Genomic DNA, 27,919 nt, shown 5'->3' with positions numbered 1-27,919 from the left:
AACACAGACACGCTAAATGGATTGTGATCTGCGCACTAGCTTAATAGATCAGCTTTGCGTGTGCTAACAAATCAGCACATGTTTTATTACATGCAAACCTTTAGTAGATCAGGCATTATGTATTCGTTCACACATGTACCATTATCGCTCATTTTCCGACATATCCCTTTTTTTGGAAACTGGTGGGCTTTGCTAGTTAGAAAAGGTTGGAGGGCTTGCAAGGAACAATAAACATGATCAGGTCCAAATAATTTTGTTAACAACCTTTGCAAGTCCTAGGATGAACTGAGCTCTTCTCTCTAACATAAGGTTTAATTACAATCTTGTCCAATCCAAAGTGATGTATGCCCCTGAAAACTGCTTAAAATGTCCGTACAGTAATTACATGTATGTATTTGTTTGTTTCAAATCAATAATGACAGTATTTAAAGACAATGTATATTCCATCTGGACAACCACACAGACACTCTTTAACCATATTAAAGAATATTATTTGACTGGAAACACCCAAAATATGTCCAGTTTGTCATTAGTACATAATTCTTTTAAACTCTTTTGTAATCAAATCTGAAAAAGTGAATACAATTGAGCAAACAAGCTTACGTTCAGCTTGCACTTGTACAAAGTAGCCTAGAGTCAATGCCATGGTCTGGGAGTCCAAACTACTCAGCGTCTTGGCGGCAGTAGTTCCAGTCATGGCCGCTCCGTTCAACAGTGCATAATATGTCATCTCTGCTGAGTTCCTGGGACCAGGCAGCCGACGCATGCTCACCATCTGAGAAAAGACAAGGCGGGACCTTTAGTGTGAAGCTTTGTGAAGACTTGGTTTTGGTCTACTGCTGAAATAGGTCACACTACATATACAGCATGTTTCTTATGACAACAATAACCAATTAAAAAGATGTCCACAGCAACTGAATCCAAATTCAGAGCGTGTGTTTTTTTTGTAATTTGCTACAAATTGTCGCACTCAGAGAGGATGACGACTAAAAATGAAACAATTTTGAATAATATACACCATACTCACAGACAGTTTTGGATATTCAGCTTTGAGGTGAAATTTCTACCCCGAGAGGGACAAGCGGTATAAATGGATGGATGGATAGATGGATGGATACAACCTTTACCAGGTGAACTTAATTTATTATCTCTGAAGGATTAAATGCCATGTCCAACTGTTCAGTAGTTTTGCTGTTCTCGAACCAGGAACTTAATGTCAAAATGCACAACGGGTGCTAGTGATCAGAGATTGGACCAACACATTTTCACAGAAAGAAGTACATTTACATCTCTGTGACTCTTCTAGTCTGTCTGTATTCATCCGCAACCTGCTGGTGACCTTCTGTGACACTCTAAGCTCAGTGGCCACTTGTGGCCAGGAGATTCAGACCACTGCACAAAGTTTGTACATGTCCAGGTTTAAATTATGCTTTGGATATTTCTTGTTTCTAGTAGTTTTAGCAATGTCCTTAGATGTGTTCTCATGCTTAGTGCATGCCTATAATTTCATAAACAGACGACGACAGGATGTGTCATGAGAAGGTTGAAAAGATGATTGAGAAGCTATACTTAGTGCATCAGTCAACTGAAACATATTCACAAATGCATTAGTTATTTTATATCTATTTGCGCGGTTAAATCCAGGTTGTGGCCTATTTTTGGCCGGACTATTTTGAACGCCTGTCTCTCTGTGAGCTCCTAAATCGGTACCTTGTGTCTTCCCATAAAAACTAGAGTTTGTAAAGCAAAATGCCGAGTCGGAGATACAAAATAATAAGAATATACTGTCATCCCAGTTATGGCGTGGGATACATTCAATATGTGGTCATTAAAACAGGTTTGTTAATCTCGACGAGTGTTCAGGTACACATGAGCTGTTAACATTCACAGGTTTGTTGCTATAGAACGGCGGTCAGCGACCCGCGGCTCCTTAGTGCCGCCCTAGTGGCTCCCTGGAGCATTTTTTAAAAAAGGATTGAAAATGGAAAAAGATGGGGGGGAAATAATTGTTTTTGTTTTAGTATGATTTTTGTTTGAGGACAAACATGACACAAACCTTCCCAATTGTTAGAAAGCCCACTGTTTAATATGTTTGTGTGTATGCTTCACTGATGAGACTATTTGGTGAACATCGTTTTGTCCTCCTAATTTCGGCAGTTCTTGAACTCCCCATAGTGTGGACTGTGACGCAACACTTTGTTTACGTGTAAAATCTTCCACTCCTTTGTCTCATTTTGTCCACCAAACGTTTCATGCTGTGCGTGAATGCACAAAGGTGAGCTTTGTTGATGTTATTGACTTGTTGGAGTGCTAATCAGGCATATTTGGTCTGTGCTGACTGCAAGTTAATCAATGCTAACATGCTATTTAGGCTAGCTGTATGTACATATTGCATCATTATAACTCATTTGTAGGTATATTTGAGCTCATTTAATATCCTTTACTTTTATCCTCTTTGTATATAATTTATATTTGCATGCCTCATGACACATTATCTGTATGTAATATTGGCTGCATTGCTGATAGTTGTCTGTGCGCCATGTTGTTCCAGACCACAGCAAACATTACCCAGCTTGCCAAAGATAGTAATAAATCCATTAGAAGAAGACAGCCTGCCGTTTCCTTTAACTTGGACACACACATCTACACCTTTGGCCTTTAAACGCCAGTAATTTCCAGGAGTTATCTCACCTTCTGAGTGGCCTCTGATTTACTAATGGTTTTTAATGTTGTAAAAATGTGTGGAATAAATATACAATTTCAACATTTCTGTCAACAAAGATTTGTTTCAGCCTGCGACACATAGTCATGTTGATAGTAGGCTATTATAGCTAATATAGACACATACGTCATGTGTTGCCTTCATTATAACACTTATATTCGGCTTTTCATTTTTTGCGGCTCCAGACAGATTTGCTTTTTGTATTTATGGTCCAAATTGCTCTTTCAACGTTTTGGGTTGTCGGCCCTTGCTATAGAAGTGCGGCCTAGTAAATAAGTCAAACAGTGATGATGCTCTATGAAAAGACCAACACTGCGGTTTTTTTTCATGGGAAAAATGTCCAATGACAACTAAAGTTAAAGTTAAAGTGCCAATGATTGTCACACACACACTAAGTGTGGCGAAATTATTCTCTGCATTTGACCCATCACCCTTGATCACCCCCTGGGAGGTGAGGGGACCAGTGAGCAGCAGCGGTGGCCGCGCCCGGGAATCATTTTGGTGATTTAACCCCCAATTTCAACCCTTGATGCTGAGTGCCAAGCAGGGAGGTAATGGGTCCCATTTTTATAGTCTTTGGTATGACTCGGCCGGGGTTTGAACTCACAACCTACCGATCTCAGGGCGGACACTCCAACCACTAGGCCACTGAGTAGGTACTAAATTTGAATGTTGAAGAATGTGACAAGAACTGTGACCCGGTTGGCAATTTCATTGGTCCGATGTGACGAGGGTAATTTATTGGCGGCATGTAAAGCTTGTGAACCCGAAAAAATCCACTAATTAGCATCAGAATTGTATTAAGCGCAGTAATCAAAGTGTGGGAAAAAAGTGGTGGCTTTTAGTCCGTAAATTACGGTAAATACTGCAGCACAACCAGCACCAGTACAGAACATAGAGAATGCGCAGAAAGACAACGTACTTGTTTTGTAATGTTTGACGCTCATAATTTCTTTGGCGTAACACTCATTAGTGCCTAATAAGGAAGTGCTGTGTTGTTGTCAGGTTCAAACATCGATGACATCTATTAAACAAGACAAGAAGCAAGGAAATAAACCGAGACAGGACTCAATTTTGCTCAATTTGAGGAGAGACGCGGCGATTGTACTCTCTGAACAGTCTTCCACCACGCTCTGACGAAAAAAGGTTTACGTCTCCTCTTTTATTTGGATATTCCCTGTTTACACAACAACAGCTGTTTCTAAAGGAATGGGGGGTATGTAAACAGCCATTGTTTTCGGTCACATTAACACAAAAGAAAAAGATGCCTCGGGCTTGGGCTGGTCCTGGATCGAGCTTGGGTAAGTCTTGGATCACAATAGATAACCCATCCCGTCTCCTCCCATCGTACACAGCGGAATTTTCCAAACCTTTGGCTTGGTGCAACAAAGACAGCTTTCATCTGTTCACTGGGAACTCTGAGAACGGAAAGTTTTTTGATAATTGACATACAATTATTCTGACAGTTGTTCTTGTGGCTACAGGGTAGATCTGCTAGCTGTGTTATGAGGGCTGCAGTTGGCATGTTGAGGTCGCCAGTAAAATTTTAAAAAAGTGTTAAACTCTGCGTGCTTCTGTCGGGATGCTACATTACGTACAAGACGTTACTTGTACAATATTACCAACAAGCACCTGTTGCAACCTAAAGGCCTGATCTAAGGTTTGCTTGTACAAAAAAAGAGTGCAAACTTGATAGCAAATGCAAAGATAATCTACTAAGCTTGTCTGCAGAGAATTGCGTCTTTTAAGGTAGCAAAATAAGGGAAACAATCAATATATAAAAGATATATGCCGATCATCAGAACGGCCACAATACAATACTAATTATTGACCACACGCATTGTGATTTATCAACTCTAAAACTGTACTGCAGCCACTGTTGTGCGTCTATATTTAGTAGGTATAAAAAGAATGTGCATTTGCGCAGAAATAGCTGTGAGAAAGGAGACAATTGTGCTGCAGTTCTGTCCTACGTATGCTTGTAAACAATCTATTGATGCATTGTTTGCAAGTGTTTTTTTGTTGTTGTTTTTTTTAAAGACGTTCGTTTTTTCATATGCATGTATGAAAAAAACATATTGCAGTATACATTTTCTTGCGTCCTGAACATTCCGGGGCATGCTCGCAGTTAGTGCCGGCATCTTCAAGGGCACATTTTCAGCGCGCAAAAAAATTGTGGGTTTTATTGTAGATCTGCTTCTAAAATATCAAAGCAAAAAGTAGTACATGTCTGCTGCATGTTTCAAAAAGAGAGCAAAACGCCACAGGTAGGAGGATGACACCATGAATATGCAGTGAAAATGAGTGTAAAGTAAACTTCATGTAAATAAAGTCGTCTGCACTAGTTATCAATTGTACACGCAGTCTAAGTAGATCACACGCCACACGCCCACTTCACGCAAAACTACACGCAAATGTATAGTCTGCACAAGCTGTTTCGCTGTGCTATTTGGATCTTAGTAGATCAGGCCCTAAGTCTGTATTAATTTAGCACCGGAATGACTCGAAATGACTCACTCAGATTTTCTTCTTTTTTCATCTGGTTACTACCGTTAAATACAGTTGATGTAAATAAATTATCTTTAAATTTGGAAAATACAAAATTGATGGTATTCAGCAATAAAAGAAAGGTAGAAGTTAGTTTATCAATAAACAATGTGAAAATTGAGAAGGTGACCAAAATCAGATTTCTTGGGGTCATCCTAGATCAGGGGTGTCCAAACTTTTTCCACCGAGGGCCGCACATGGGAAAATGAAAGCATGCGGGGGCCAATTTGATATTTTTCATTTTCAAAACCATAACAAAATATATGGGGTTTTTTTGTTTTTTTTTAACCTTTAGGGCTCCCGGGGACCATAAAGGGTCTCAATTATTAAAATGTTAAAATTTGTTAAAAAAAAGTTAAATTATTATTTTTTTAATTTATTTAACGCTTACAGTAAATCTCTAAAATATATCAACTTCAGGTTGATATTAAGTTAAAAAAAACAGCCTTTCCTATCAAAGACAACTTTGTTTTTTTATAATAAAACTGAAATATGCAGTATTTCCCCCACTGCGAAAAACATTCAGAAAGCAATGTTTGATGTGAAGTAATTACAGCCTTAAAAAGATCAATAATGCAGGACACCATTGATTTTAATTTATTATTATTTTTGAGTAATCACAGTGAAAAGATGAATAAAATCCCATTAAATATATTTGGGATCCAAAAGGTGCCCCACTCTTGGTGAGGGCGGTCGCATTTTTCTCCGCTCCCTCCTTCCCTGCTTGCTTTCTTGTGTCCTTGTCTTTGTCTGAACTTTTTTGAAGCCTCTTTTCTTGCGCTGTCCTCAAATCTAAACATCAAAATGAATATGATCAGCTGAACTCTCGACGCAATTGACACAGTCTTTTCGACAAGGAAAAGATGTTCGGGGGAGCCTGGCTGCCCTGATGAAACCATTGCTGCGGGGTACGTGAGAGATTCCTGGAATACTTGGAGACTCATGTGCCTCTCAGTCCTTTCCATCGAGGACGTGGAAGACATCTACCTATTTGGAACCGTGATCGCAGGGCATTTGCTGATTGGGCTGGGCATTGCTCTGGTGTATCGTCAAATTCGGAAGACGATGGCAGCCACTCAAGGGGCCCAAAGGCTGTTCAACGCAATGGAAGGATTGGGTCGTGCTGTGGGATCACAGACCGGGGCGATTTCTGATTTGAATCGCAAAATGGATATCATCTTGGAGAAGTTTGCCGAGAAAGAATAATTAATTGGAATTGAGAGAGCCAGCACACGGACACAGAGCAGGAATGTCATTGTTTTGACAAACAACATCTTAATTTACGATTTGACTCCCTCGAATGGCCTGATGCTATCAGGAACAGGCTGTTCTAAAGAACTCCCCCGAGGACTCCTCAAAGAAGGACGCTTTTGACCTTCCTTTTTTTCAAAAAGCACCTGGGTCGAACTTTTGAGATCGGCCTCAGTTCACAAAGACATTCCAACATCTCACCCAAGTGAATTGGGCATACATGCACACACACGCCCCTCCCCAAATCAACGCCTTCACCACTGCTTAATTCCTCCGGGGTTGTGGGGGCTGAGTAGCGCTTTAATAGCGGCAGCCGGCCTCCAGGGTCCCAACTCCCCTCTCCTCTGTTGCGAGTTGTTGTGATTACATGTACCATGTTTATGTGTGCCATGCTATGCGAGGTTTTTTCCTCGGACTCAGTCTGGACCACTCCTGAGGGTCCAGCCTCAGACTGATATTTTTTTTACTCTTCCCCCTTTCCCAATGTCACCTTTTTCCCACCTTTTTAAGGAGCGCTGTAAGTTCTTATGTGTCTTGTACATGCTAAGAATGGACAAAATAAAGGTGCTGTCTATAAAGTGATACATTTTTATTAGTTGTTTTTACTTTCAACACTTAAGTTACGAGATCAACTTCAGATATATCTGTTGATTTTACGTTTGAACTATTATTTTGTTTGTTTTAGGCTCTATTGTCAAAGAAAACAATGATATTTGTATATGGCAACCACACAATATATGCAATATTTTTCACATAAAACATTTTAAAGTGAAATATTTTAAATAATTGGAGCCTTGAATAGGTCAATAATTCATTATGTGAAAAATAAGGTATCTAAAAGCTTATTTATTTTGCCAGCAATCGGACTGTTGCTGGTTACTGGGGTTCAATCCCCACCTTCTACCATCCTAGTCATGTCCGTTGTGTCCTTGGGCAAGACACTTCACCCTTGCTCCTGATGGCTGCTGGTTAGCGCCTTGCATGGCAGCTCCCGCCATCAGTGTGTGAATGCGTGTGTGAATGGGTGAATGTGGAAATAGTGTCAAAGCGCTTTGAGTACCTTGAAGGTAGAAAAGCGCTATACAAGTATAACCCATTTATCATTTATTATAACAAGGTTAAATACAGTTTCCTGTATAACACAATGAGAATGTTATATTGCTCAATTATTCTACCTTATTTCAATTATTGTGTAGAAATATGGGGAAATACATATCACAGCAACATAATGCCTTTATTTCTTTTACAGAAAAGAGTCATTCGTATTATTTTTAAAGTAGGATATAGAGACCATACAAATCCACTCTTCATTAGGTCAGGATTATTAAAACTAAAAGACATTATAGAATTGCACGCTCTTAAGCTAGAAATAAAAATCTTCCGAAGGACTTACTTAAGTTATTCGTGTTCACGTCTGAAGATGAGAGTCACAGAAGGCCGTATGATTTTAAATATCCAAATGTCTGTTGCTGGTGTGAAAGCATGGAATTCTCTAAAGAAAGACTTAAAAAGTTGCAAGAATATTTTTGAATGTAAAAAGAGTTACAAAAAGAGACAACTGGCATTATATCAAACTGATTTTTGATTTTGAATGGACGTGTCATTCTGAAAATGCTTAAACCAAAATTTAAAAAGTATGTTGGAGTTTGGGTGTTGGTGGAGGGAACAGTGATATAGTCATCTAAAATAATTAGAGATGACCGATAATATCGGACTGCGGATATTATCGGCCGATAAATGCTTTAAAATGTAATGTCGGAAATTATCGGTATCGGTTTCAAAATTATCGGTATCGGTTTCAAAAAGTAAATTTTATGACTTTTTAAAACGCCGCTGTGTACACGGACGTAGGGAGAAGTACAGAACGCCAATAAACCTTAAAGGCACTGCCTTTGCGTGCCGGCCCAGTCACATACTATCTACGGCTTTTCACACACAGGTGAATGCAATCCATACTTGCTCAACAGCCATACAGGTCACACTGAGGGTGACCGTATAAACAACTTTAACACTGTTACAAATATGTACCACACTGTGAACCCACACCAAACAAGAATGACAAACACATTTCGGGAGAACATCCGCACCGTAACACAACATAAACACAACAGAACAAATACCCAGAACCCCTTGCAGCACTAACTCTTCCGGGACGCTACAATATACACCCCTGCTACCCCCTACCCCCTCACCCCCACCTCAACCCCGCCCACCTCAACCTCCTCATGCTCTGTCAGGGAGAGCATGTCCCAAATTCCAAGCTGCTGTTTTGAGGCATGTTAAAAAAAAGAATGCACTTTGTGACTTCCATAATAAATATGGCAGTGCCATGTTGGCATTTTTTTCCATAACTTGAGTTGATTTATTTTGGAAAACCTTGTTACATTGTTTAATGCATCCAGCGGGGCATCACAACAAAATTAGGAATAATAATGTGTTAATTCCGCGACTGTATATATCGGTATCGGTTGATATCGGAATCGGTAATTAAGAGTTGGACAATATCGGAATATCAGATATCGGCAACAAAGCCGTTATCGGACATCTGTAAAAATAATTTGTGTTAAAAAAGGGGGCAAATAAATATGAGAATATTATTCTTCCATCTGCTCCTTTCTGATCATGGAAATCAATCAATCAATCAATCAATCAATGTTTATTTATATAGCCCTAAATCACAAGTGTCTCAGAGGGCTGTATAAGCCAAAACGACATCCTCGGTACAGAGCCCACATACGGGCAAGGAAAACTCACCCCAGTGGGACGTCAATGTGAATGACTATGAGAAACCTTGGAGAGGACCGCATATGTGGGTAACCCCCCCCTCTAGGGGAGACCGAAAGCAATGGATGTCGAGTGGGTCTGACATAATATTGTGAAAGTCCAACACATCAGTGAAAGTCCAGTCCATAGTGGGGCCAGCAGGAACCATCCCGAGTGGAGACGGGTCAGCAGCGTAGAGATGTCCCCATCTGATGGACAGGTTCGCGGTCGAAAAGAAAATAAAAGAAACGGCAGATCAACTGGTCTAAAAAGGGAGTCTATTTAAAGGCTAGAGTATACAAATGAGTTTTAAGATGGGACTTAAATGCTTCTACTGAGGTAGCATCTCTAACTTTTACCGGGAGGGCATTCCATAGTATTGGAGCCCGAATAGAAAACGCTCTATAGCCCGCAGACTTTTTTTGGGCTCTGGGAATCACTAATAAGCCGGAGTTCTTTGAACGCAGATTTCTTGTCGGGGCATATGGTACAATACAATCGGCAAGATAGGATAAGGATAAGATAGGATAAGATAAATGTATGAGAAACAAAAAACAATGAAAGTGTGAACTGTAGGTGGCTTGTATATATGCATTTTCATGAAAGGAATAAAATAAATGATGATGATGATGATGAAATCAGTGGCAATATGGAACCGGGTTTCAGTAACCGTATCAGGTTTGAAGACATTGTTAACTAACAAGATTTTGAAAGCTTAAGTCCACTAAACTAGCATAGTGTGCATTGGTGCAAACAATATGTATCCCACCGACCTGTACGGTGAAGGCCCCCACTGAAGTTGCGCGCCTGGATCGCAAAGTTTGAGAACCCTGCCTGCCAGCCACATGGAAGAGCTCAGCTAAGCGCTGCTCCATCAAATTGGCAAAGCTCTGGTAGTTGGCCTCCAGGGAAGACCTGTCCACGTCCTGGATCACTGTGTGCAGAAGCATGAGGAGACAGAGAGTGCGGATTTAGCGGAAAAATACAATTAAGCAGGCATAGAGGTTATACAGGTGCACAGAAGAAGTCAAGTCAATTGAGAAAGAGAATCAACAAAAAAGAGAATGGGTTCAGTTAATGGCGCATGGATCACACACTATCAGTCGCTATTCTGGACACACACACAAAGAAGCGATCTATCATTGAGCAAACATAAATTAACCGCAGATGCTTCAATCTTGCCACTGAGTACATCTCCTACCACAGACAAGCAAGAACTGTGACAGACATTTCAGCATCATTGACACTGAGCCATGATGTGATGTGAAGCCCTTTCTCTCTCTCGGCCCAACCTGTGAATTATACATCAATAGTTGGCTTTTTTCCACACAAACAGTGCAGCTGGAGACGAGTGTGAGTCAGCACGCTAGTGAGCCCTGGGGTGAGTTGGGGAGGGTTGTTTGGACAAATCACTTTTTTACACTCTCTTGTTTGCTTATGATGAGCAGCTTTGCATTTGAATTGCGTGCTATGATGGCATGAACTCCGTTTAAGCCAGATATTGTGCTTAAACGTATATGTAATAATGCCACAATGATGGCTCAGTTGCAGAATTCTTGTTGGTGGTGTTAATTGGGGAGAGTGGCCGTGCCAGCAACCTGAGGGTTCCCGGTTCGATCCCCACCGTCTACCAACCTCGTCGTGTCCGTTGTGTCCTTGAGCAAGACACTTCACCCTTGCTCAACTCAGTTGACAGTAAAAAGTCGTTGTCGCAATTGTTGGATATGACTTTAAACCAGGGGTCACCAACCTTTTTGAAACCAAGAGCTACTTCTTGGGTACTGATTAATGCGAAGGGCTACCAGTTTGATACACACTTAAATAAATTGCCGAAAATAGCCAATTTGCTCAATTTACCTTTAACTCTATGTTATTATTAATAATTAATGATATTTACACTTAATTGAACGGTTTAAAAGAGGAGAAAACATGAAAAAAATGACAATACAATTTTGAAACATAGTTTATCTTCAATTTCGACTCTTTAAAATTCAAAATTCAACCGAAAAAAAGAAGAGAAAAACTAGCTAATTCGAATCTTTTTGAAAAAATAAAAAAAATAATTAATGGAACATCATTAGTCATTTTTCCTGAATAAGATTAATTTTAGAATTTTGATGACATGTTTTAAATAGGTTAAAATACAATCTGCACTTTGTTAGAATATATAACAAATTGGACCAAGCTATATTTCTAACAAAGACAAATCATTATTTCTTCTAGATTTTCCAGAACAAAATTTTTAAAAGAAATTCAAAAGACTTTGAAATAAGATTTTTTAAATTTGATTCTACAGATTTTCTAGATTTGCCAGAATAATTTTTTGGAATTTTAATCATACTAAGTTTGAAGAAATATTTCACAAATATTCTTCGTCGAAAAAACAGAAGCTAAAATGAAGAATTATATAAAAATGTATTTATTATTCTTTACAATAAAAAAAATAAATTTACTTGAACATTGATTTAAATTGTCAGGAAAGAAGAGGAAGGAATTTAAAAGGTAAAAAGGTATATGTGTTTAAAAATCCTAAAATCATTTTTAAGGTTGTATTTTTTCTCTAAAATTGTCTTTCTGAAAGTTATAAGAGGCAAAGTAAAAAAAATAATGAATTTATTTAAACAAGTGAAGACCAAGTCTTTAAAATATTTTCTTGGATTTTCAAATTCTATTTGAGTTTTGTCTCTCTTAGAATTAAAAATGTCGGGCAAAGCAAGACCAGCTTGCTAGTAAATAAATAAAATTTAAAAAATAGAGGCAGCTCACTGGTAAGTGCTGCTATTTGAGCTATTTTTAGAACAGGCCAGCGGGCTACTCATCTGGTCCTTACGGGCTACCTGGTGCCCGCGGGCACCGCGTTGGTGACCCCTGCTTTAAACCATAACCAAGCATGCATCAATATAGCTCTTGTCTCAAAGTAGGTGTACTGTCACAACCTGTCACATCACACCGTGACTTATTTGGAGTTTGTTGCTGTTTTCCCGTGTGTAGTGTTTTAGTTCTTGTCTTGCGCTCCTATTTTGGTGGCTTTTTCTCTTTTTTTGGTATTTTCCTGTAGCAGTTTCATGTCTTCCTTTGAGCGATATTTCCCGCATCTACTTTGTTTTTATCCTTCTTCGTGGGGACATTGTCGATTGCCATGTCATGTTCGGATGTACATTGCGGACGCCATCTTTGCTCCACAGTAAGTCTTTGCTGTCGTCTAGCATTCTGTTTTTGTTTACTATGTAGCCAGTTCAGTTTTAGTTTCGTTCTGCATAGCCTTCCCTAAGCTTCAATGCCTTTTCTTAGGGGCACTTACCTTTTGTTTATTTTTTGTTTAAGCATTAGATACCTTTTTACCTCCACGCTGCCTCCCGCTGTTTCCGACATCTACAAAGCAATTAGCTACCTGCTGCCACCTACTGATATGGAAGAGTATTACACGGTTAGTCTGCCGAGCTCTAGACAGCACCGACACTCAACAACAACACATAATTTGCAGACTATAGTTACTGGTTTGCAAATTTTTTTACCCCAAATAGGTGAAATTAGATCATCTCCCACGACATACCACACTGTATCTCACGGCACAGTGGTTGAAAAACACTGCTTTAGTTGACGGTGCAAGAAGAACGCACCGTCACAATGATATTTCACCTGCTGGTGTTGGCTGGCTAACCCTAAAAAATCTTCAACATACCTGTAACATATACAGATGGTTAATCACCTGCACAATCTGAACAGTTTGACGGTATTTGATGCCCTATCCATCATTAAAAATTCTGACACCCACAACTGCCCACTAAGCAGCCAAAATAGTATTGGCATTCAGCAATAAGCTTGGTGATAAAGACATCACTGATAGCTCAATAATTCTAAAATGGAACAAATACAAGATAGCACTAGATCTAAAGCAATGCAAGCACTCACCTGAGGGGTAAGGATGATTCTAAGAAAAGGTGATCAGCCCAGAAATGAAAATGTATCCAATGACCCGGTGCATTCATATTTTGTTCATGGCATACCAACCATAAAGAAAAGAGAATACAAAGTTCAATGTAACGCGGTCAATAAAATACCGATTGCGTTACTCCCGAGATCGTGTTATATAGAAATCCTTATTTTTTACCATAAAAGTCATGCGCTGTAGTTCGGCTGCCTAAACCTGCTTGGTGGATAGTGACAGAATGGGGCGGGCACTACCCACCAGTAGGTTTGGACGTCACTGGGTCGACATTGTGTTACCTTTATTTAGTTTTCTTTTAGGAGACTGTCATTAAGATTTACTCTGTAAGTGTTACTATCTGGTCGCATGTCTGCAAAGGTCGTGTCTACCAGGATGCAAAGGACGGCAGGAAGCAGCTTGCAGGGAAAAATGCTCGTTTAATTCCAGTACAAGGCACAAAAACATACAGGGAATTAGCCTAGTGTGGCGCTAACTGGAACTGAAAGCAATGAAGACGTGTAGCTGTTGCGTAGAGTAAACTAACACAGGACATGACCGGAAGCGACCGGTCATCCATCCATCCATTTTCTACCGCTTGTCCCTTTGACAATACATACATGTAAATATGCGATAATTTGGTGACTCAGATGAAAAAAAAAGCAAAAATTTGGGATCCAAGGCACTATTGCGTTATCCATCCATCCATCCATTTTCTACCGCTTATTCCCTTCGGGGTCGCGGGGGGCGCTGGAGCCTATCTCAGCTACAATCGGGCGGAAGGCGGGGTACACCCTGGACAAGTCGCCACCTCATCGCAGGGCCAACACAGATAGACACACAACATTCACACTCACATTCACACACTAGGGCCAATTTTAGTGTTGCCAATCAACCTATCCCCAGGTGCATGTCTTTGGAGGTGGGAGGAAGCCGGAGTACCCGGAGGGAACCCACGCAGTCACGGGGAGAACATGCAAACTCCACACAGAAAGATCCAGAGCCCGGAATTGAACCCCAGACTACTCAGCACCTTCGTATTGTGAGGCAGATGCACTAACCCCTCTTCCACCGTGCTGCCCACTATTGCGTTATATACAGTGGGGCAAAAAAGTATTTAGTCAGCCACCCATTGATTGTCAATGGGTGGCTGACTAAATACTTTTTTGCCCCACTGTATATATATATATGTGTATATATATATATATATATATATATATATATATATACATATATATATATATATAAATATATATATATATATATATATATATATATATATATATATATATATATATATATATATATATATATATATATATATATATATATATATATATATATATATATATAATAGGAGTGTAAAAAAATAAATTTTCGAATTAATCGCGATTCCTATGTGTAATAATTCCTAATCAAAAATCTAATGAAAAATAATAATAAATCTAGAATCTGTCAGGTCCAGTCACTTTAATAAATGTTTGGGTAGAATCTTATCAATCAAAACCAGTTTTCTTTTAAGTAACATTGAAATGTATCAGAGCTGTTTATTTTATGGAGGAATGTAGTTAATAATAGAACTGGCATCCAATGTTATTTAATAAAGTTTTGATTTTAATTCGAGAATAGTTTTGAACCGAGAATTGATTCTGAATCGAATCGTTACCCCCAAGAATTATTTTCCTTCATTTATTTATTTATTTCAGGCAATGACATAAAAAAGTACAAAGTTGAACACATAATAATATAAATTAATATAGTGCAAAAGGTAATGTATAGTATGTAATGCATTACCCCCAAGAATCAAATCGAATTGAATCGTGTGGTGCCCAAAGATTCACAGCCCTATTATATAACGTTGCATTGTATTGGGCCGTGTTATATGGAACTTTGAGTGTACTTTTTTCCAATAAACCAAGTGCCAACAGCCTTGGACAATGGGTGTAATTGTGTAGTTTTATAGGTAAAAGTTTATCATGCAGAGGTTTGACTTAAATTTGTAATTTGTTTTATATTACAATTTAGACAATGGAACTTTTATGACCTACATTTTATGACTACAAAATAATGTTCCCATTTGTAATATGTGTACACAACTATATAATATGTTCACAAACACATGTTTCCAATGAGATCTGTGCTAGGAAGAACGTGACAGAAGCAAACCCAACCATTTCCCAACACGCACAATCAATACATCAAAAGAGGGGGAGTGTACAACAGGGAAAAATGGAAAAGAGAATCCATGCCAAGCATTGAACTATAATAAAACCTTTTTTTTTACCTGTTATAACCCAGTAGTTCCTGGTCGCTGTGGACGTGTTCAGATTGTGGTATTCGAGGGCTGGAGTGAGAAGAAAAAACTGATTATTTAGGGTTTAGTTCATGCAATAGTTGAAAACACTAAAAAAAACAAAAAAAACATCTTTCATTTAACTGTGTGGCATGCAGGCCAAAGCTTTACTGAAATATTTAAATGTTTTACAAATTCAAATCTATAAATGAGAATATTCTTGGAAGTTTAAGTCTGTATTAAATATCTTTACATAATCGTACAACAATCCAAACAAAAAATCAGAGTGACAGAAGAAAGTTAATTTGTTTTCCTAAACATATTTGTTTTGCTTTTTTGTTTTTTTTACAGAGTAAGGTTAGGGGGAAAAGTTTTGTCCTTGAAAACATAAACTTTGAAATGTAATTATTAAGTTGATGTAGAATTTAAAAAAAATATGTGTACTGTGAATATGGCTGACTTACTACTGGTAATGTGAACCATACTCCTGCTACAATTGTACAGAGACTGAATGGGTCGTAGCAACGAACCCTGAACCCTGTACTCCTGGAGCACCCCCCACAGGATACTGTGAGGGACACGATCAAATGAGAATCTGGCCTGGTCGAGCAAACTCCCATGCGCCCTCTAGTACTTTAGCGAGGGTATAAAGCTGGTCCCAAAACCGCAATGTGCCTCCTGAATCTGAGGCTTGATTAAGGGCCAGACTCTCCTCTCCAGCACTCTGGAATAGACTTTCTCCGGGAGGCTGAGGAGTGTGATCCCTCTATATTTGGAACACATCATTTGGTTCCCTTTTTAAAAAGGTGGACCACCTCCCCGGTCTGCTAAACCAGAGGTACAGCCCCAGACTTCCACGCTATGTTGAAGAGACGTGTCAGCCACGATAGACCTAAAACATCCAGAGCCTTGAGGTATTCAAGGCAAATCTCGTCTTCTCCAGGGGCCTTGTCACTGTTCACAGTGGATGTTGGACTCTGGCAGGGCTGCCCTTGTTCATTATCTTTATGGACATAATTTCTAGGCGCAGTCATGGTGTGGAGGGTTTCCAGTTTGGTGGCCAGAGGATGACAAATCTGCTTTTTGCAGATGATGTGGTCCTGTTGGTTTCACCAGGCTGGGACCTTCAGCATTCACTGGGGTGATCTGCAGCCGAGTGTGAAGCTGCTGAGATGAGGATCAGCACTTCCAAATCTGAGGCCATGGTTCTCATTTAGAAAAGGGTGGACTGCACCCCTAGGGTTGGGAGTAAAGTTCTGCCTAAAGTGGGGGAGTATAAGTATCTCAGGGACTTGTTCACGAGTGAGGGAAGAATGGAACGCAAGATTGACAGATGGATCGGTTCAGTGTCTGTAGTGATGCAGTCACTGCACCGGTCTGTTGTGGTGAAGAAGGGAGCTAAGCCAGAAGGCGAAGCTCTCGATTAACCGGTCAGTCTATGTTTCTACCCTCACCTTTGGTCACGAGCTTCGGGTAAAGAAAAGACAATGAGTTAGGAAATTGTGTTAGATGTAAGTATAAACGGAATACAATGATTTGCAAATCATTTTCAACCCATATTAGGTTGAACATACTACAAAGACAACATATTTGATGTTCAAACTGATAAACTTTTTTTTTTTTGCAAATAATCATTAACTTTAGAATTTGATGCCAGCAACACGTGACAAAGAAGTTGGGAAAGGTGGCAATAAATGCTGATAAAGTTGAGGAATGCTCATCAAACACTTATTTGGAACATCCCACAGGTGAACAGGCAAATTGGGAACAGGTGGGTGCCATGATTGGATATAAAAGTAGATTCCATGAAATGCTCAGTCATTCACAAACAAGAATGGGGCGAGGGTCACCACTTTGTCAACAAATGCGTGAGCAAATTGTTATACAGTTTAAGAAATAATTTTTTTCAACCAGCTATTGCAAGGAATTTAGGGATTTCACCATCTACGGTCCGTAATACCATCAAAGGGTTCAGAGAATCTGGAGAAATCACTGCACGTAAGCAGCTAAGCCCGTGACCTTCGATCCCTCAGGCTGTACTGCATCAACAAGTGACATCAGTGTGTAAAGGATATCACCACATGGGCTCAGGAACACTTCAGAAACCCACTGTCAGTAACTACAGTTGGTCGTTACATCTGTAAGTTAAAACTCTCCTATGCAAGGTGAAAACTCTTTATCAACAACACCCAGAAACGCCGTCGGCTTCGCTGGGCCTGAGCTCATCTAAGATGGACTGATACAAAGTGGAAAAGTGTTCTGTGGTCTGACGAGTCCACATTTCAAATTGTTTTTGGAAACTGTGGACGTCGTGTCCTCCGGACCAAAGAGGAAAAGAATCATCCGGATTGTTATAGGCACAAAGTTGAAAAGCCAGCATGTGTGATGGTATGGGGGTGTATTAGTGCCCAAGACATGGGTAACTTACACATCTGTGAAGGCGCCATTAATGCTGAAAGGTACATACAGGTTTTGGAGCAACATATGTTGCCATCCAAGCAACGTTACCATGGGCGCCTCTGCATATTTCGTTAAGACAATGCCAAGCCACGTGTTACATCAACGTGGCTTCATAGTAAAAGAATGCAGGTACTAGACTGGCCTGCCTGTAGTCCAGACCTGTCTCCCATTGAAAATGTGTGGCGCATTATGAAGCCTAAAATACCACAATGGAGACCCCCGGACTGTTGAACAACTTAAGCTGTACATCAAGCAAGAATGGGAAATAATTCCACCTGAGAAGCTTAAAAAATGTGTCTCCTCAGTTCCCAAACGTTTACTGAGTGTTGTTAAAAGGAAAGGCCATGTAACACAGTGGTGAACATGCCCTTTCCCAACTACTTTGGCACGTGTCGCAGCCATGAAATTCTAAGTTAATTATTATTTGCAAAAAAAAATAAAGTTTATGACTTTGAACATCAAATATCTTGTCTTTGTAGTGCATTCAACTGAATATGGGTTGAAAATTATTCGCAAATCATTGTATTCTGTTTATTTTTACATCTAACACAATTTCCCAAATCACATGGAAACGGGGTTTGTATTAAAAAACTAAAACACTTTAAAAAAAAGAGCTCAAATATCTGAACATATGAAAAAAAATGGAAATATAAAAGGATCTATTTTAAAAAGTTAAAGTTAAAGTACCAATGATAGTCACACACACTATGTGTGGTGAAATTATTCTCTGCATTAGACCCATCTCCCTTGATCACCCCCTTTTAGGTGAGAGGAGCAGTGAGCAGCAGCAGTGGCCGCACCCGGGAATCATCTTTGGTGATTTAACCCCCAATTCCAACCCTTGATGCTGAGTGCCAAGCAGGGAGGTAATGGGTCACATTTTTATAGTCTTTTGTATGACTCGGCCGGGGTTTGAACTCACAACCTACCGATCTCAGGGGGGACACTCTAACCACTAGGCCACTGAGTAGGTGAAATGACTTATTTAAAAAAAATAACCAAATGTAATCAAAGTTATATTCATCCTGGAAAAAAAAGATAACGTGCTCTTATTTTCATTTTGATTACACTGATGTATTTTTCAATATTCAACATCAAAACTGTATTTTTTCAGTTTCAAAGTTTAAAGCACAATACGTTTGGACCTAATTTATAGCTCCATAGTTTGTTGCTCACTTTTTGTTTCTCCCACGGCATTCAGAAAAATGACATGCACATGTGTCATGGCAAATTATGCAAATAAGGGAATTTCGTCATCTACTTAAAGTAACATTGAATTTTAAGGGGTTAGCATAATGCTCATATTGCTTCATTATCCTCTGCAAGTTTTATATTCATTATATACTTAATAAAAGTACACGGCCAAATAAGATGAGCTGTACATGTGAAGGGGATGTTTGGCCCTGTATGTTGTCGAGAGAATGCACAAACATACACTGATCTAATCTTTCCAAGCTAAAATTAGCTCATTCGAGGGGCACAAACAGCAGACTGCCTCTGGCATGATACAAATGATAGAAGCTGGGCAGCTGTTTGCCCTTTTAAAGCTCGGAGATGGCATTAGGGGCTGGGCTGTGGACAACAGATCAAGTGGGGGGAAAGTGTTTTATAGTATATACTATTTGAGCCATGTTCTGGTCCTCAGTATACAGTCACAGGTCACATACTGTATAAATTAATAGATCATTAACATAACAATACAAATGTACAGTATGTATATTATTGTGGTTGTAGTGTATTGGCATTGTTGCAAAACAGTACTGTTCTAACAAATTTCAAAAGCCTATCCTGTCTGTCCCAAATGACATATATATTATATACAGTACATGTATATATATATATATATATACCGTAATTTCCGGACTATAAGCCGCTACTTTTTCCCCTCGTTCTGGTCCCTGCGGCTTATACAACGGTGCGGCTTATTTACGGCTTGTTCTTCTCCGACACCGATGAAGAGGATTTCGGTGGTTTTAGTACGCAGGAGGAAGAAGATGATTAAAGACTGACTTTTCATATACCGGTAGGCTGGTTATTTTGATAACGTACAGGCGAGCACTTTGTATTACTTTGCACCGTTGTATTATTTGTACTCTGCACGAATGCTGTTCGTCATGTCAAAGATGTGAAAGTTTGATTGAATGATTGAAAGATTTATTGTTAATAAATGGGACGCTTTGCGTTCCCAAACAGTCATCTCTGTCCCGACAATCCCCTCCGTGGTAGCAGGAACCCCTATATACTACGGCAATTACACATCAAAACCCTGCGGCTTATAGTCGGGTGCGGCTTATATATGGAGCAATCTGTATTTTCCCCTAAATTTAGCTGGTGCGGCTTATAGTCAGGTGCGGCGTATAGTCCGGAAATTACAGTGTATATATATATATATATATATATATATATATATATATATATACACTACCGTTCAAAAGTTTGGGGTCACATTGAAATGTCCTTATTTTTTAAGGAAAAGCACTGTACTTTTCAATGAAGATAACTTTAAACTAGTCTTAACTTTAAAGAAATACACTCTATACCAGGGGTCACCAACCTTTTTGAAACCAAGGGCTACTTCTTGGGTACTGATTAATGCGAAGGGCTACCAGTTAGATACACACTTAAATAAATTGCCAGAAATAGCCAATTTGCTCAATTTACCTTTAACTCTGTTATTATTAATAATTAATGATATTTATGTTTGTGGAAACACTGATCATCTTAATGATTTTTCACAATAAATATATATAGAAACAGATAAATATCAATATGTTCCCAAACAGTCATCTCTGTCCCGACAATCCCCTCCGTGGTAGCAGGAACCCCTATATACTACGGCAATTACACATCAAAACCCTGCGGCTTATAGTCGGGTGCGGCTTATATATGGAGCAATCTGTATTTTCCCCTAAATTTAGCTGGTGCGGCTTATAGTCAGGTGCGGCGTATAGTCCGGAAATTACAGTGTATATATATATATATATATATATATATATATATATATATATATATATATATATATATATATATATATATATATATATATATACACTACCGTTCAAAAGTTTGGGGTCACATTGAAATGTCCTTATTTTTTAAGGAAAAGCACTGTACTTTTCAATGAAGATAACTTTAAACTAGTCTTAACTTTAAAGAAATACACTCTATACCAGGGGTCACCAACCTTTTTGAAACCAAGGGCTACTTCTTGGGTACTGATTAATGCGAAGGGCTACCAGTTAGATACACACTTAAATAAATTGCCAGAAATAGCCAATTTGCTCAATTTACCTTTAACTCTGTTATTATTAATAATTAATGATATTTATGTTTGTGGAAACACTGATCATCTTAATGATTTTTCACAATAAATATATATAGAAACAGATAAATATCAATATGCAACACTTTATTTTTATATTTTCTCTAAGTGCACATTTTTCAAATTTAACATTTTCAAATGATCACTTCTAAGACAGTCTTGTGAAATCACAATATCCCATTTTAACTAGCTAGCCACTAATATTTTTTTAACAAATCATGAATTACTTTGCACCATGTTTGTACAAATAATAACTCATGTAAAATACAAAAGTAAACTCTCAAATGTTTAAATCATATCACACTTTGAACTGGACACCAAATCTGTTATCTGTTTCTTTGTCAGTTAGTGGGAAGCCTGGCATTGCATGCTGTTAACTAGTGTGTTGTACTCTGGTGTGTAACTTGACACTGCAACTCTGAGTGAGTTTTGCAGATGTGCATCAGTGAGGCGTGTTCTGTGTTTGTTCTTGATGAAGTTCATGTCAGAAAAGGCTGATTCACAAATATAAGATTTTTCCTCATTGTTTGCGGAACCTTCTTAATCTTTTGGACATATTTTCACAGCAATCTGGCCTTAAGCTTAATTATGATAAATGTAAAATGTTAAGGATCGGAAATCTAAAGGGAACGTCCTTTCGAATGGAATGCAAAGTGCCTGTTTTGTGGACAGATGGACCAGTTAACATACTTGGTGTTGTTGTCCCAGAAAATCTGGAAGATCTAGGCTCAGTAAATTATGATAATCGACTAAGAAAGCTGGACAAAATTATGCAATTATGGAAAGGGAAATCCCTAACCTTGTATGGTAAAATGTCTATTGCCAACTCGTTAATTATTCCTCAATTTATTTATTTGTTTTTGTCATTACCAGCTCCATCACAAAACTTTTTTAAGATTTATGAGCGGAGGGTCTTCGATTTTGTCTGGAACGGCAAACCAGAAAAGATTAAAAGAAAGGTTTTGTACAAAGAGTATGAATATGGGGGCCGGAACTTCTCAACCTTGAAGCTATGTGTCTGTCTTTAAAAGCATCAATTGTTCCAAAGATGTATTTAAACATTGAGTGGTACACAAATGTCCTGTTGGACAAAAAACATGTACTGTATCAAAAGAAATTGTATCCTTTTTTACAAGTGATCCCCTCCCAGAGAGTCTGCTGGGGAACATGGCGGGGTTCATAAAGGAAACAATCCACTCATAGTGGTGTTTTCAATTTTATGTGCCAGAAAAAAGAGACAATATTTTGCAGCAGTTAATATGGATGAACTCTAATATTGTAATAGATGGAAAGCCTTTCTTTTGGAAAAATATGTTTGAAAGAGGAATCATTTTTGTCAATGATATTATCAATGAGAATGGTAAAATTATGAAGTATGATGAATTTAGAGCTATGTATGGTGATGCTTGCTCAAGCTTTTCATTTTATCAACTAACTGGAGTAATTGGGAAAAGATGGAAACAAATAATTAATTATGGAAATACTAAATTATTAGTTTGTAAACCTCTAATAAGAAATTCTAGTTGGCAAAAAGGAACTAAAATAAATGGAAAAATATATAATTTTTATTTAATAAAGAAATCTTTGAAGGCTGCCTCATACAACACAAATGGAAAATGGGAGGACTTTTTTGACTGCCCGTTGCCATGGGATGCCATATTCAAACTAATCTATAAAACCACTATCGATGTGCAAAATCGTTATTTTCAAATTAAAATGATTTATAACTTCTTACCCACAGGGAAAATGTTAAAATTATGGAATATGACAGAGTCAGATGATTGCCGATTTTGTTGTCAGGAGCCTGAATCCACCCTGCATTTGTTTTGGTATTGTCATATTGTGTCTTTGTTTTGGGTGGAAGTTGAAAAAATGTGTTTAAGGATTGGTTTGTTTATGAAGGTTAATGTGGTTTCTGTTATTTTAGGAGAGTTCATTGACAATCATGATTTAGTCAATTTAATTATAGTACTCGGTAAAATGTTTATTTTTAAGGCCAAAAACAGATATTCACTTAGTATTACTTTCTTTAAAACATTTATTCAGTATTTTCTAACTTTAGAAAGTTACATGGTTGAAAACGATAATGATGCCAAAAAACATTTAAAAAAAGATGAGAAGTCCTCAAAGGCTTATTTTGAAAGTATAATTATGTTTATAGATTATATGATATCTGTTGTTGTGTTCCCTAATTTGAGTGACCTGGACATAATCTGGACTGTACATAAATGCTTATTTTGAAAATGTCATTTTGTTTATAAATTATATGCAATCTGTTGTGTTCCCTAATTTTTTCTGTGTACATGAATGAAGGTGTGTTGCTGAGTCCAACTTGGACATTATCTGGACTGGGCCTGGTTTAAAAAACACTTTAAACAAATCTAATTTCATTGACAACCTGGTCTGTTGAAGATAAGGCCCTTTTTTAAAAAATAAAATAAAATAAGATAAATAAATAAAAAACATTTTATTGGATAAAAAAGAAAGTAAAACAATATAAAAATAATTACATAAAAAATAGTAATTAATGAAAATGTTAGTGGACCAGCAGCCTATACAATCATGTGTGCTTCAGGGACGGTGTCCCTTGCAGATGTGTTGTCTATGTTGTGGGAACCAGAATATTGGTAGCAGAAAGAAATAACCCCTTTTGTGTGAGTGGGTGTGGATGAGTGTGCATGGGGGAGGTTGTTTGGGTTGAAAGTGTATCTTGTGTTTTTTCTATGTAGATTTAATTAAAAAAATAAAAAATAAAAAAATATTCTTTTATTTATTTATTTTTTTTTAAACATTTTTTTAATTTTTTAAATTTTTTTAGAACAGGCCCGCGGGCAACTCATCTGGTCCTTACGGGCGACCTGGTTCCCGCGGGCACCGCGTTGGTGACCCCTGCTCTATACATTGCTAATGTGGTAAATGACTATTCTAGCTGCAAATGTCTGGTTTTTGGTGCAATATCTACATAGGTGTATAGAGGCCCATTTCCAGCAACTATCACTCCAGTGTTCTAATGGTACAATGTGTTTGCTCATTGGCTCAGAAGGCTAATTGATGATTAGAAAACCCTTGTGCAATCATGTTCACACATCTGAAAACAGTTTAGCTTGTTACAGAAGCTACAAAACTGACCTTCCTTTGAGCAGATTGAGTTTCTGGAGCATCACATTTGTGGGGTCAATTAAACGCTCAAAATGGCCAGAAAAAGAGAACATTCATCTGAAACTCGACAGTCTATTCTTGTTCTTAGAAATGAAGGCTATTCCACAAAATTGTTTGGGTGACCCCAAACTTTTGAACGGTAGTGTATATATATATACAAACATACATACATACATACATACACATACATGTATATATATATATATATATATATATATATATATATATATATATATATATATATATATATATATATATATATATATATATATATATATATATATATATATATATATATATATATATATATATATATATATACATGTATATATATATATACATATATATATACACATATATATATATATATATATATATATATATATATATATATATATATATATATATATATATATATATATATACATATATATATATATATATATATATATATATATATATATGTCATGTCTCTGATTATGTTTTGTTTTAGTCATGTTTGGTTTTGGTTTTGGTCTTTTTGTGCACTTTTATTTGTCACCATAGCAACCATTAGTTTCACCTGGTTCACATCGTCATGTCACGCACCTGTTCACGTTTAGAGTCACGCACCTGTTTTCACTGATCATGTCACTATATAAGTTTTTCTGTTTCTGTTGTTTGTCCTGGCGACATCACACTCCTGCCACTCTGTTCACCCTCATGATCCATGCTGCTCTTTTTTATGCCCCTCTTCTCATGTCAAGTAAGTTTTGTTATTGTTCATAGTTTTTTGCCTTTGTGCTATAGTGTTTTATTTTCATAGCCACGTTTTGTACTTCCGCCTTTGTGCGCGCTTTTTGTTAATCCCCTTTTGAGTTAAAATATTAAACATGTCCTCACCTGCACGCCACGTATGGTCCAATTCATTTGCACCACTGGAGAACCAACCACGCCACAGACCGAGTCTTGACAGATGTCGCCAGCAGAAGAGTTCTCCCGCAAAATTGGACGAGGGAGCGTGGGAAGTACTGCGCGCTATGGAGGCGGAAACACTGCGCTTTTCCCCCAGGGAGCGCAGGGGGATGATGTGGGGGCCCGGAGGCAAGCTGGTGCCGATCGGCGCGTTGCTCCCGTCCCGGAAACGTCGCCAAGGAAGAGGAAAGACTTCCTTGAGTGGACAGGATATGTCACTCCTGCGGGCTCCTCCCCCTCCGGGCGGAAATGGAAGTCAGCCAGCCTGGCAGCTCAAGGAGCACTCCACAGACCTGGAGATTTTTTTTCCAAATTCTTTACCCGGTCAATCACAGTCACCCAGTTTTCATGCCCCGCCCCCCAGGACTCAAGTCACGCCCAAGTCAAGAAACAATTCTTTTTTTTCACCCACAAAAGCCCAGGTGGTGGGGAAGGAAAGACATTTTGGACAATTTAGAGGGGAGGATTTTTCCCCCCTCCTGACCTCCCTCCCCCCACCCCAAAAGACGGTTCCAGACCGCGGGGAGCGCGTCTGGGATCCGCTCCTTGAGGGGGGGGGCTAGGGCTGGGAACTGTTCAGGTGGGGTGGGTCAGCATCGCCATGCCAAGCCACAGCCTCCAGCTCGGCCACCACCACCTGTCTTTCGACCTGCCAAGCCACAGCCACCAGCACGGCCGCCACCACCAGTCTTTCGACCTGCCAAGCCACAGCCTCCAGCTAGGCCACCTGCACCTGCTCCACGCCCAGCTCCACGCCAAGCTCCACCACGCCAAGTGCAACCAGTACCTGCTCCACGCCAGGCACCTGTCGCAGCACCACGCCAAGCTCCGTTACCTGCTCCACGACGCCAAGTGCCGCCAGTCGCAGCTCCACGACGCCAAGTGCCGCCAGTCGCAGCTCCACGACGCCAAGTGCCGCCAGTCGCAGCTCCACGACGCGACCCCTCAAGCCAAGACCAAGATCCCCCAAGTCCAAGCCAAGACCAAGATCCCCCAAGTCCAAGCCAAGACCAAGACCCCCCACGCCAAGACCAAGACCAAGACCCCCCACGCCAAGACCAAGTCCAAGACCCCCCACGCCAAGACCAAATCCAAGACCAACCATGCCAAGACCAAATCCAAGACCAACCATGCCAAGACCAAATCCAAGACCAACCATGCCAAGACCAACCATGCCAAGACCAACCATGGCCACGCCAAGCTTCGCCGCCCGACGTGCCACGCCAAGCTTCGCCGCCCGACGTTCCACGCCAAGCTTCGCCACCTGCTTCATCTGCAGTTTCCACGTCTGCCACGATGACGACGCATCCACCTCGTCGGCCATGGATGTGGCCAGTCCATGGGCATCCGCCAAGCCAGGTACGCCGACCTCCTCGTCGGCCACGGATGTGGCCACTACCTGGTCGGCCGCCACGCCAAGTGCGCCCACCTCCTCGTCGGCCATGGATATGGCCATTCCCGGGTCGCCCACCTCGTCAGGTACAGCGGCGGTCTACGCGTCGCCGCCACCTGATTATGCCTCGGTGGATTCGGGGCCACTTGGCCTGGCGACCCACCGCCATGTCCCCCTCCCTCCCGCCCTCCCATGCCTCTTGATCCTGTTTTTTTGTTTTTGGACATCTGGGATCTGTCCGTAAGGGGGGGGGGGGGGGGGGGGGGGGGGTGGGGGGGCTCTGTCATGTCTGTGATTATGTTTTGTTTTAGTCATGTTCGGTTTTGGTTTTGGTCTTTTTGTGCACTTTTATTTGTCACCATAGCAACCATTAGTTTCACCTGGTTCACATCGCCATGTCACGCACCTGTTCACGTTTAGAGTCACGCACCTGTTTTCACTGATCATGTCACTATATAAGTTTTTCTGTTTCTGTTGTTCGTCCTGGCGACATCACACTCCTGCCACTCTGTTCACCCTCATGATCCATGCTGCTCTTTTGTATGCCCCTCTTCTCATGTCAAGTAAGTTTTGTTATTGTTCATAGTTTTTTGCCTTTGTGCTATAATGTTTTATTTTCATAGCCACGTTTTGTACTTCCGCCTTTGTGCGCGCTTTTTGTTAATCCCCTTTGGAGTTAAAATATTAAACATGTCCTCACGTATGGTCCAATTCATTTTCACCACTGGAGAACCAACCACGCCACAGACCGAGTCTTGACAATATATATATATTCGAGGAGTCTGTTTCATCCCTACAAGCCTGTTTCGCAGGTTTCCCTGCTCTTCAGGGGATTTTTCAAGAGCAGGGGAACCTGCGAAACAGGCTTGTAGGGATGAAATAGCCTCTGTATTTTTTCCTGACCTAATGAATATTCCGTTCTACCCTGGTATTGAGCACTGTATAACGGATAAACCACAGAAACTTCGACTATGTGTATATATATATATATATATATATATATATATATATATATATATATATATATATATATATATATATATATATATATATATATATATATATATATAGATATATATATATATATATATATATATATATATATATATAATTGAGCACGGATAAACCAC

At 39.3% G+C, this 27,919-nt stretch overlaps 1 protein-coding gene across 3 annotated transcripts in view; it reads right to left on the bottom strand.

Annotated features, from left to right (window-relative positions):
• The window catches only part of kiaa1549la (KIAA1549-like a), a 303,560-nt gene that overhangs the window by 135,539 nt on the left and 140,102 nt on the right, over window positions 1–27,919 (bottom strand). For all 3 annotated transcript variants that reach the window (XM_062035891.1, XM_062035892.1, XM_062035893.1), the window contains exons 8-10: window positions 15,493–15,552; window positions 10,057–10,217; window positions 604–775 (exon numbers count right to left, since the gene is read on the bottom strand). In XM_062035891.1, the coding sequence (XP_061891875.1) occupies window positions 604–775; window positions 10,057–10,217; window positions 15,493–15,552 (393 nt within the window). The remainder of the gene's footprint in view (window positions 1–603; window positions 776–10,056; window positions 10,218–15,492; window positions 15,553–27,919) is intronic.

Source organism: Entelurus aequoreus, linkage group LG24, assembly GCF_033978785.1.
Source record: "Entelurus aequoreus isolate RoL-2023_Sb linkage group LG24, RoL_Eaeq_v1.1, whole genome shotgun sequence".
In the NCBI taxonomy this organism is placed as follows: domain Eukaryota; kingdom Metazoa; phylum Chordata; class Actinopteri; order Syngnathiformes; family Syngnathidae; genus Entelurus; species Entelurus aequoreus.
This window is presented reverse-complemented; position numbering and strand designations above follow the sequence as displayed.